The sequence below is a fragment of the Colossoma macropomum genome, unplaced genomic scaffold (genome assembly GCF_904425465.1).
Source record: "Colossoma macropomum unplaced genomic scaffold, Colossoma_macropomum, whole genome shotgun sequence".
Lineage (NCBI taxonomy): Eukaryota > Metazoa > Chordata > Actinopteri > Characiformes > Serrasalmidae > Colossoma > Colossoma macropomum.
This window is the reverse complement of record NW_023494803.1, coordinates 36,595,578-36,608,223: the sequence shown is the minus strand read 5'-3', so window position 1 is coordinate 36,608,223 and position 12,646 is coordinate 36,595,578. Positions and strand designations below refer to the sequence as shown.

The following is a 12,646-nucleotide window of genomic DNA, read 5'->3' as shown; positions in this document are numbered from 1 at the left end:
AAGGTTGCTTGTAGGACAGTCTGTTACAGTGTGTTATTACCAGACTTTACTCAGCAGAGACACATTGCACGAATCATACATCACCAAAAACAAACTCTCTACATTTAAATACAGGCTGAAATGAAAAGCTAAGAGGGCAGATGAGGTTTTTGCACCCTGAAGGTATTTGAAGAGGGCAGGGCCATGTTCGTTCAGTAAGCTCCCAGTAAATGCCAGGAGAATCTCGGAGTGCATTAGCATGTACCTGCCTGCTGGTGCATACCTGTCTGCTCCGGCTCATTGCTGAAAGCTACCCAGCCGGGCCGGGCACACATGCCTGTACTGCTGGCTGTGGCTGCCATGGAGCTGAAGGACAGCCGCCTCCTGCTTTAAACCCGACTCTTCAGGCCTTCAGAGGCACTGGATCCATGTATACATGGAGGGGCTAAAAGAAAACGGAAGACAGAGATTTGATTGGTTTTAAAAAGGGATATTTTCTTTACATTTAGTACAGAACAAACATACTGGAATCACACATCATAGAAAATATTGATATTGTCGCTGTTTTATCAAATTGGGTCTCCTCAACTTTTCCTAATTTTCTAACACCATCTGCAACTGCTAGCTGCCCGTGACACTGTGTGAACATTGTGTGACAAATAGAACAATGAAAATGGTCGAAAATGACTTAAATAATGTATATCTTTATATAGGAATATTCCTGTGTAAGGTTATCAATCTGAAGAAGGGACAAACAATGATTTATAATGTTTATGGCTTGATTTATAATATTTGGCTTGATTTGTGTTGCAATTTTTTTCTGATGTAAATAACGTAATGCAAGCAGTGCAGTGTATTTGAACATGACTCAATGTGCTAAATAGCCAGATACTTCCTTATTTTGACGTAGCGCTTTATTTGATTCACTTTATTTAAATAGACAACTGATTTTTCATGTTATTAAATAAGTGATTTAAGTGATGAACGCTTCAAAAATTTCTGCCATTTAATCCACTCTTCCCAATTAATCATATGATTTCTCAGTGCCACTGGTGCATTTATTTGATATGTAGAGAACATAATATAACAAAACCAAATATTAATTTATTATTATTTAGTTTGTGTCACAAACGACATTTCTGAACAAGAAAACATGAATAGGAATCAGTGGCATCACTAAATCTACATGCTGATACATATCACTGTGGTCAATGTGTACATTCGAGCACTTTAACTCTTCTAACAGAAGATTTAAACAAGTGAAAGGGCCCGTTCTCAGAATGGATTGCTTGGGAGATGTTTGGTTCAAAAGGGCAAATAAAGTTGTTTACATTGAGACTTTGGATAGTAGAGAGTACAGGAAATGTGCTAGATTGTTTGATATGCTGATCTGGCCCACATAGTGTGAGCAATGGACTAAAGAAAGGCTATTAAAAATTAGACATCAGCCAATTTGGCTATTAAGAAATAGAAGCTAGAACAGGCCATAAAAATTTGTGATAGTGCAGCCCTAATTTAAAGGTTTTTGCATTAGTTATTGGGCCAAAAAGTCCATTCTTACCACTTATAAGGATAAACTGGAATGAAACTCATTCCTCCAGTGCATTTAAAACAACATACAAGACAGAACCCATGCTTTCTGGACCACATGTGTCAGGCTCCAGTCCTGGTGGGCCAAAACACTGCAGACGTCAGCATGCTACCTCATTAAACACACTTGATTCAGCTCATCAGCTAATTAGCGAGGCCTTTATGAACTGAATTCAGAGTGTTAGCTGAGGGTAAACGCTAATCTATGTAGCACTTTGGCCCGAAAGGTCCCCAGTTTGACACGCCTGTCCTAGACCTTACTTATGCTGTGATGCTGTGTATTGTTATTTAAAGACAAAAACAGAGGAATCAGGTGAGTAAATCTCTGACCTCAAGATCTGATTCAATCACTGCTCTTTAAGAAACAACTCAGTGTATCATGAAGTGTCAAATTGCACCACAATTCAAGTCAACTACACTCTTCTAGGAGGACTCTAGTACCTATTTTTACTAAAAAAACAAAACACAAAGATGTGACTGGAAGTCCTATTTACACAGTAGTGTAACAAAACTACACATCATGCTTTTTAAGTTTGCAAATAAAAACTGAGCATCAAAAATCAGCCCGATAACTTTACTGGATACTTTATTAAATTATTAAAATTAAGTAATAAGCATTTAGAATTCAGAATTACTGACCATTTTGTCTACTTAAGTAATGAGCATTAGCATTTAAAATTGAAACCAATGACCATTTTGTGCACTTAAGTAATGAGCATTAGCATTTAGAATTCAGACTACTGACCATTTTGGTCTACTTAAGTAACAAGCATTAGCATTTAGAATTGAAAATAATGACCATTTTGTGCACTTAAGTAATAAGCTTTAGCATTTAGAACTGAAACTAACGACCATTTTTTGCACTTAAGTAATAAGCATTATCATTGAGAATTCAAACTAATGACCATTTTGTCTACTTAAGTAATAAACATCAATATTTCAAATTCAGACTGATGAGCATTTTGTGTACTTAAAAGTGTTAGCCTTCATAATTCAGACCAGCAACCGTGGGCGTGCTTAAGTAACAAATATTAGCCTTTAGAATTCAGACATGTGATCATTTTAGATGCTTAAGTAATTAGTATTAACATGTAAAATTCTTATGTGATCATGCATTTAAGTTAAAAATACTGTCATTTAAAATTCAGTGTAAAGTGTACTGCTTACTTTTTTAAATTATTAAAATCAATTCTAATATTCCAGAACCAATGCAACTGAATTGAATCTCCACTTCTGATCAATGATAAACTTTTACATCCCTAAAAGGAATTCTAGCAGTCAGCGAGAGCAGTAAACGCTTCACGGTCACGTACATGTGTTTGACCGTGAGTCTGCAGAGAGCATGTCCAGACAGGGCACATTACACAACAGAAACAGAAGCGTATCCTGAGAAAACCACAGGAAGGAGCTGACACTGTCTGATACAGGCCTAAAGACACGACTCCTCTCACTACATAAGCTACACATGCCCTGTGGCTACTAGACTTTAAAGGCTATAAAAAGAAAAAGGTAAAATGGACGTAGGCCATACATTATGTATATAACATCCTCTCGCCATTCAAGTTTAAAGCGTTTTGTTGTGTATCCAACACAAGCCATTACCAGCTTTCGCTGAGAACCAGGAAAAAGCTTCAAGGCTACTGAGGCTCTAGAAAGGTCAGAAACAGGGAAAAAAAACATCCTGAAAGTGGTGTGATAACCTCTCGTCCATTTGTCCACATCAGAGGGGACGAAGAAAGGCAGCTGTCCTGTTGGCTACACAGGGAGATGCTACAGGAAACGAACTGTTATCGAACTGTGCCGTAACTCTCGGGATGTTTTTCTGTACATTTGTAGTCCAGACACATGCTAGCCTGACAGCCCCCTCCCTCCCTCTCGCTCTCTTTCTGGACACAAAGCTAGCCCCTCCCTCTCTCCGAGGGCCTCATTCAACATCTCCCAGAAACACTTCACACCCACTGCTTGTTGACCAACTCTAGGGTTTCGCTTGCCATAAGAACACGCCCAGGAACTAAAGCCAAAGTTACTTCAAGGTGCTGAAGGACAGTGATCTTTAAACAGTGACTCAAAACTCCAATAGAAACATATAAAGAAGATACAAAGATGAATAATGCAATCAAAACTTACATCAAGATTTCAACAGAAAATGAACAGCTAGAATGTGTCAGCATTCACAACTTAGACCAGTGTTTGTTTTGTGTGCTTAAGCAATTAGCATTAGCATTCAGAATTCAAACTAATGACCGTTTGGGTCTACTTAAGTAATACCCATTAGCATTCTGAATTCAGACTACTGCCCATTTTGTCTATTTAAGTAATAAGCATTTAGAATTCAGACTACTGAGCATTTTGTCTATTTAAGTAATAAGCATTAGCATTTCAAATTCAAACTAATGACCATTTTGTCTATTTAAGTAATAAGCATTAGCATTTCAAATTCAAACTACTGACCATTTTGTCTATTTAAGTAATAAGCATTAGCATTTCAAATTCAAACTACTGACCATTTTGTCTATTTAAGTAATAAGCATTAGCATTTAAAATTCAAACTAATGACCATTTTGTCTATTTAAGTAATAAGCATCAATATTTCAAATTCAGACTGATGAGCATTTTGTGTACTTTAAAGGGTTAGCATTTATAATTCAGACCAGCAACCGTTGGCGTGCTTAATAAACAAACATTTTGTACACTTAAGTTAAAAGTATTTAGATTAAGCTTTCACAGATCATTTTGTTTCACTGAAGGTAAAAGTATTAGCATTCAGAAATCACACAAGTGATCATGTTTTGCACTTCAGTTGAAAGTACTGCCATGCAGAATTTAAACCAGTGATCATTTTGTGCTCACAGGCTAAGCAAACAATAGTAGCATGCACAATATACACTACTGCTCATATTGTGCACTTAAGTTAAAAGTGTCAGCATTCAGAATTAAAATCACTGATCATTTTGTGTACATCAGTGAAAAACATTAGCATTCAGCATTCAGACCTGCTTCTATCCTAAATTTCACAGTGACCCAGAAGTTCCCTCCAGGCTCATGGCTCTCCTCTGGCAGCAGCAGCAGGCTCCTCTACACTTCTCTCAAACTTCAGACCCACATTAGCTCTGGCAGGACGTCCCACGAGTGGCGCGGCCGGCTGAGTGTGCACTCGTCCTTCACAGTCTCCAAACAGCACACATCGCACATACACGACACTCCAGCTCCACCACAGCAAGCCCTCTCCAGCCTCCACTCACACCGGCTTCAGTCTGGGAACAGTGCTGACATCATCAGTCAGAGTGTGTTTTTAGACAGCGCTCTCTTTCCTGTTCCCACCCCTGAGCGGCCCGGACTTGCTCCCACTCACGCTGCTACTATCTGCATAATCTGAGGCAAAACAATGTAAACATGTGCTAATTTCTCACATGACTGAAGCAGCTCTTCTCCCCGAAACCTGGCACTCTGGAACTTGGAGACACAAAGTGATGAAACCCGAGTACACACAATTATCATCATCATCATCATCATCATCCTCCTGACAGTGATTATGCAACGTGAGAACGAGTTCGTCATCCTTCCTCTGTCTGTGGTGTTTACAGCAGATGGAAAGTCTGCCCAGTGGCCAAAGATAACACACAGTACTGTCCAGTTCTGCTGAGAAAATACAAAATAAGCAGCACGCCAAGAGTGTACAGAAGACATGATCTCCAGACCACTGTAATTTACCTCTATCTGCTGAACACTGCAGCCTTCAACAGAGTAGTGCTAGTCAGTACAGTCTCAGAAATAAGGTAATAAACTGTCACTGGGGTGAAGCCCTCAAGGGTACATCTCAGTACCTTTAGTCAGGGAACATAACTGAACCATAATGCACAGAAATGATATTTTCTAAGCTGTACTGACTCCACACACCCCGTCTCGTCTCCAGGCTTTTTATTTTACTGTTCTGTTTTAAAACATTCGGTTATGAAAAGATACAAATCTGTACTTTTCACCTGGAAAAACTTATTTAAGATACACAACTGGACCTTAAAACCACTGTTTTACTTTTAAGGGTACATTTACATTGTTTGTACCTTGATGAACGAAAAATATACCAGCACAGAACTTTTATTTCTAACAGCGTATATGAAGTCTATTCCAGTGTACCTGTATTGGTGGTGACAACAATAGCTTTTTCGCCTTAGCGTTACTGATACACAACAGAACCTTAGTTAACTGCAATAAATGTCACTTGCTGGATACTTCAGAAAGTTTTCAAAGTAAAGTCTAAATATGTTTTAAATAAATAAATAAAAAGTAAGTTTTCTTTCTGGAAATGTGTTTTCTGTCTGGATAGCCCTTATGTTTGGTTTGAAAAATAAGTTATACATCGTCCAAAGGGAGCAAACTTAAATATGTCATTTTCCTGCAGATTTTACGCTTAATTTCTGTTTATTTTAACAAATTGGAGTTTAACATATTTGAAAAAAATAAAACATAGAATGTAAAATGTACCATAACTTTCGAACATTTTTAGGTTTTTTTTTTGGCCACATTTTGTTTTGTCTTTTTTGTTAGATATGTTAGATTCAGCAGATGAACAGAAATTACGCATTAAAATGTACAGAAGTGTGTATATATATGACTGTGGGTTTCTGCTGTTTATTTGAGTTTAAGAAGAGTGACAATTGAATAATATACAACTGTCAGCAAAGCACTGTTTAACTAAAACTACTGGTGTATAAAATTAAAAAATGAAGGAGTAATAAAAGATTTTTATGGTTGATGTATTATTGGATAATAGACATTTTAGCCCCTTAAAATCAGTAAGGGCAACAAAATGTGATACCCAGCACTGAGAGACCCAGAGACGGGGAGAGAGAGAGAGCGAGAGAGAGAGCGAGAGACTCAAAACTAGCCAAACATGAGAGACTGTAATCAGGCTTGGCCCGGCGAGCTTTATGACAGTTGACTGAAGCAGATGAAAGAGATTTCCACTCTGACAGTACCAGCTGCTCCGTTTCCCCTCAGGTGATGTACTCTGATGAATAAAGATTAGCAGAGATGACCTCCCTTTGTATCTGACCCTTCCGTGTTCACAGGCAGAATGCTGAGAGCACACTTCACAGGCATGCTTAGGAAGTGTCATCACAGTGTTCAACAGCAAACCTGTACTATGCCAAACCACTGTGTGTGTGTGTGTGTTGTGTGAACTCAGAACAGAGAGAAACTGTGTGTCAGGCTCAGAGACCGGGAACACAGCAGAACACAAACCACTGGCCATCAGTTCTGAGTAAGAGTGAGCAATGCTGCAAAAATACAAGGGAACACTTTACATGAACCCTGCTACATAACACTGACATAACCATGCCATTAACATGTTGTGGCAGAGGTCATATGATGTCATGAGTCGTCATGACAGATTTTAGTAAGTAATATAAGTAGACATGAAAACTAATAAAAAAATGATTGATTTTATGATTTTAACATGAAAATTCTGATCTATATTCTGTATTATTTGTTAAAAAACCTATTGCTTATCGAACCAAGGTCAAAAAGTCAATCTGCTTGAAATTTGGCATCTCCATTTGAGACCCCTCCTCATCAAATATCATAAAGGTATCAACAAAACTTTTCCAAACACTGCCAATCATTTGTGTTCTATCTGCTAAAAGGCCTATACTGACTCCACATAGTGCTTGGACCCCAATGATTGCCACTTGCCATGTACATAAGCTCTCACTGCAGTTATGACAGTCCACAGAAATCAACGTAATCTACATCAGTTTCAGATAAAAACAAAGTGGTAGACGAATGTCTTGGTTGGAAACAATAATAATTTACACATGCTCATGAAACGTGGCTCTCTTTCACGTTGTGTTAGGTGTGATGGCAAGTAAATAATCTGCAGATTGGCCGTGTTAAGACCATAAACTGCAGCAGATCCCTCCCACTCACCCTTTCCTAAAATAACTTTTCAAATCTATGCTATTCATGTGAGTGGCATGGCCATCATTAAAAGGAAGTGAGTTTGCATGTATGATAAGTGCCATTAATGGTAATTGTCATGATGGCGCCATAAAGTTTACTGTCATGACAGCTTATGTCACATGCAAATTTTTGCTGTGTACTCTAGCTGGCTGTCATGACATCATTTATCATTTGGCATAATAATTAACAGTAATGGTAACATGTTTATTACATTGTATATTACAGGGCATAATCTGTCATGGTAACTCATGACAGCATGACATGTTTAAGGCATAGTTATGTCAAGTAACTTTGCTACTGATCTTCAATTTATTTTCAATCTTTGTTTTTATTTTATTCATTTTATGCTTTTTTTGTACTGTTTTCACAAGTTGCATCTATGATACTCATACAGCGTTCACTCACTTTTTCCCGTAGAAAAAGAGTGACGGAATGTTGAGGAAATTCAAATCTAACTACCAAAAATGATGTCACAATGGACATCACTCACAGTGCCCCATAGACGTTACATACAGATTAACATACATACCAACACACATATTAGCAACCACCTAGGAAACCATAGCGATGACTTAGCAACACCTTAGCAACCACCCGGAGTTCCAAAGCAATTGCCTGGCAACATCTTTGCAACAATCTTAGAATTTCATAGCAACAGCTTAAAGTTCTTTCACAAATTTTCTCCTTCTAGTTACCAAATATATCATCACAACACTTGAATGCATTGTTACAATATACAATATTTCGTTCTGAGGTTTGTGAACATGTTAAAACAGAAAATGCACTAACAAAAAAAGAAGGGTCACATTTAAAAAAATATGGTCAAGCATTTTATTACAGCATTTTTTCAGATGGAACTAGGGACAAAAATTGCACCGATTGGCAAGGCCTTGATCTGATATCAGGTATCGAGTCGAATTCAGCAGAAAAAGCTGATTGGTTAGCTCCCTCTCACACTCTAATTATAATGATGCTAGCTGTGTAGTTCTTCCTGAGGGGAAGCACAGCGTTTGAGTAGTTTTTGCATGAATTCCTACTTTTGGATGCTCATCTTAAAATGGACATCCTAGCAAAACTAGGATTTAATATGTTAACTGTTATGTTATGTAACACTCTGTAGACCAGCACTGCATCCCTCAGTCTCATTGGTTAAAGAGAATTCGTATTTTTGTTCATCCATGTTCTTTTACTACAATACACAGAATGCATTAAGCAAATATGTCATACAACCACTGGGAAAGTGAGCAAATGAGCGAGTGAGTGAGTAAATAAATAAATGAATTTAGGTAACACTTTACTGTTTATCAGGCTACATGACACCTACATAAGCTTGTCGTGACAACTGACATAACTCTACATAAAAGTTTATAAATGCTTATTCCAGTGCGAGTCATTCTCTATTAAGTTTATATGTGCCAGTTTTGATCAAAGTGAGCCTTTATGACAGACGATACCTATTGGAATAAGCCTTTATACACATTTATGTGGGTTATGTTGGTTGTCATGACAAGCTTACGTAGGTGTCATGTAGCCTTATGAACAGCACCCTACAGTAAAATGTTACCTAAATTTTCAACCGCCTGCCCTGAAGTATCAGTCCCAAAAGGCTTCCTCACACCTTCAAGATACATCAGACATCATCAGAAAGGGGGGGTAGGTCCTAGTCTTTCACTGGAAAATCTTACTCTAGGGACTATCACTGTACCACTGTAGGAGCACAGTAGGCACGTATGTAACAGATGTAGCAATGGTTCAGTCCCTTTAAGTGAAGTGCTTCAAATAAAAAGTTTGTTTCATAGCTTTTTAAAAGATGTCTCTCGGCCAACACTCGAGGTTCCAATATCAGTATCTGTATGAGAAAATAAAAAGTGATTCTGTGCCACCTGTAGTAAAAATAAATCAGTAATATAATATAATGGCACACTGTGCTGACACTCAGCTGTGTTCCTATGCAATTTATGCAGTTTTGATACACACTTATTGCTCTCTAGCTCTCTATAATTGGTCTTAATCTGTCACGATAACGATAACATACTGTCACACTGCAGACCCCTAATCCTGACTCAAACATTGGCCTACTGATATCAAACAGGAAATGTACAGCTTCTGCAACTTGTGAGCAATTCCTTTGTCCAAGCCTTGCCAAAAGAAATGTGAATACAACACCAAGCAATGTGGAACTGATATATTACAAAGACAAGTCGATGACCTCCGAGTAAGGAATGCATTACTAAACCAACGCAGACCAAATCAATTATTGGGAGTTTCAGAAACGTATGAGAGCAGATTACAGAACAGAATTGGTATTTTATTTCATTATTTTTATGACACTTTGTTAATTTCACTCACAAAGAGAAATACAAAGAGACTGTAATGATTCTGGAGAGATGTATTAAATAAAGAGGCGTTCCAGCCTAAAACTTGCTGTTACTGTGTTATCTGTCATTTAGTATTCAGCAGTGCATCATTATATCTCTCAACCTTATCGCTTGGCAGAATTTACAATTATGTATCCTTTTGGTGTTTCTGTCTATCAGTGTTCTCTCACTACAATACCCAGAATGCATTACATAAATTCCTCAACTGAGAATCCCTACAGTACTCAACAAATCCTGACTGCTAGCCACTGATCCTGAGGCTATCTGTAGCACCAGTTAGCACTGCAGATAAAGCACGAACCTTAGCTGGTCACCAACCTCTTGTCTTTATTCCTTCGTTAAAGGGGTAATTGTCAATTAGCCAACTAGCAAAACACATTTCAAAGAGCATCCACCAAACACATCCCAAGCACTTTCAAAACGCACTGTCACCTTCAACATACATCATCAGAAGGGGCTTTTTCTTACTTTTTAAACCAAGACAATTTCACTTTAAAGACGACTACGGCAAAAAAAGCGAGTATGACATATTTACAAAAGATGTTCTCATGATCACGTTTTCATTTTGGCAAAACTGTCCCTTTAAGGCTTGTCTTGAAATATGTATTATTGATATTGAGAAGGCCATTTTAGTTCTTAGTTTAAAGGGGAACTCCACTGATTTTTTTTTAATTCTACATAATGTCATGGTCGAGATGTAAACAGCCATTCTGAGTGGTTTGGTGCAAAATGCTCCACTCTAGAGAAACTTAGACAGTTAAAATTGTTGATGGTGGTGATAGGAACCAGACGTCCGAAGAGTTTACTCCCTCACAAAAAGTTATTACATGAAATGGTTATGAATCTGCTGCCTGATGTCTGAGACATTGTTTTGTGATAGATTTGTAATAAAGTTTTGGTTTAAAAAGTACTTTTAATCCACTCACTGTGGAGGAATGAATGCAGGATGTTGTGAGGCAAAATAGTCCCCAAAGAAAACTTATTTTTCCAGATTTTCCACTATTTTACCATCATCAACGCTACATATAAAAACTCAGAAGGCACGTGTAGGTTCACTGGTGGTTTTTGACAGTGAATAAAAAGGCTATATTTGTGCTGGTTCCCATCACCACCCCTGTAAAGAAATCCGAGTCGTTACGTTTCTCTACAGTGAACCATTTCACATCAAACCACTCCAAAAGACCGTTTACATCTCAAGAACTGAAATATCCAGAAATTTTGAAAAATTGGTGGAATTCCCCTTTAAAACAAATCTTGGTCCAGCTCTAAAACCACAAGCAGATGCCAACAATGAGAACAACAATAAACCCAACACAGCAAGCCGCCTCACTGAGTACGAGTACAGCAGCACTCTCCACAACATTAACTAAACGAGGCTAAAGGTTGGTGGCTTTCGAATTTTTCCGTTCCACCTTAACTGCTGCAACGTAACTGCTACACCGTTTAAGGTGGACCGGGAAAAGGCTGGCGAAGTCTTGGCGTTCCAACAACCACCGGAACAACCTGTTAACGCTGCACGGACCTTAAACGTCAACGCCACACACGGAACACGAACACGGCCCTCCAGAATCGCAATGAACGGCGATTAAACCACGGATAAAACAGTATAAACAAACAAACCAACCAAAAACAAACAAACAAACAAACAACTCTAAGTTGCTTCAGCTTACGCAGCGAATCTCCCGGGAAACCTCCACCAGCTTGCCGTCATCTGATTGGACGGCCGCCGGAGCGACTGTCTTACGTCACCACAGGACGAAAACTAAGTTTCGTTGCTCCTTCAGAAAACAAACTCGCTTTAATGAGACGATTTGGGCAAAATTATTGATCCGCAGCCGGAGCTAACACTGCTATCAGCCCTCTCACTCACTACACCTGGAGACACAGTCTTTCATTCGTCTAATTCTTTTAGATTGGGAGGTTGTAGTGCGCCGTCTGCTGGACAAGGAACGCCTCTGCAGGCTGGGACAGTGGTGGAAAGATGCAATAGCATGCGCTGGAGTTTAATTCTTCATTTTTTAAAAACACTGTGAATGTAAAAGTACACAGTGTCAGATGTAAACTGAGACATTAGCGTTTAATGCAGTTATGTAGTTTGGAGAGTAAACAGCGCCTGTACTCGCATTGTCGCGGTTTGTCCACAAGGTGGCGACACAGCTCTTGAAACTATACAATACATACAAACGACGAGATAAAATTTTGTCTATGTGTGTATTTTATGTGTATATAAGACAAAATAGGCTCAGTTCTGACTGATTCTTGATTGATCTCAAAGCTTCTGCAAAGGTTGAACTGTGTAAACAGTAACAGATTATGCTGATTAGTGCTGGGAACTGGATATATATATATACATATATACGTGTGTGTGTGTGTGTGTGTGTGTGTGTGTATATATATATATATATATATATATAGATATATATTTACATATATATTCTGTAATATACCAAATAAAATAATTCATGTAGTTTGTGTCTACTTAGACCTGCAGATGTATATATATTAATTTCTGCATATATACAGCTATTCACACATCTCTTTGGCTCCTTTCACATGGGCTGGTTTTATTCTTTCTAAATATTAACAGTATTTTTATTTAATTTGTACCTTAGCTAAATATTTGTTAACAGTCTATGTGCTTGTCTGGTCTGTTCTGTATGTTACATGTCATACATGTGTGCACTCACCAAGACAAATACCTTGTATGAGTAACATACTTGGAGAAATAAAGTGATTCTGAT

The 12,646-nt window shown here is 38.1% G+C and overlaps 1 protein-coding gene across 5 annotated transcripts in view; it reads right to left on the bottom strand.

The window, feature by feature from the left end:
* The window catches only part of ston2 (stonin 2), a 57,919-nt gene extending 46,133 nt beyond the window's left edge, over positions 1-11,786 (bottom strand). Inside the window, exons 1-3 of one of the 5 annotated variants that reach the window (XM_036593066.1) lie at positions 11,576-11,786; positions 4,563-4,823; positions 263-424 (exon numbers count right to left, since the gene is read on the bottom strand). In XM_036593066.1, coding sequence (XP_036448959.1) covers positions 263-341 — 79 coding nt within the window. In that variant the 5' untranslated portion in view covers positions 342-424; positions 4,563-4,823; positions 11,576-11,786. Of the gene's footprint in view, positions 1-262; positions 425-3,269; positions 3,899-4,562; positions 5,437-11,575 lie in introns of those variants that run through there. The other 4 variants (XM_036593067.1, XM_036593068.1, XM_036593065.1 and 1 more) reach the window with 4 other exon arrangements.
* Positions 11,787-12,646: the final 860 nt, after the last annotated feature.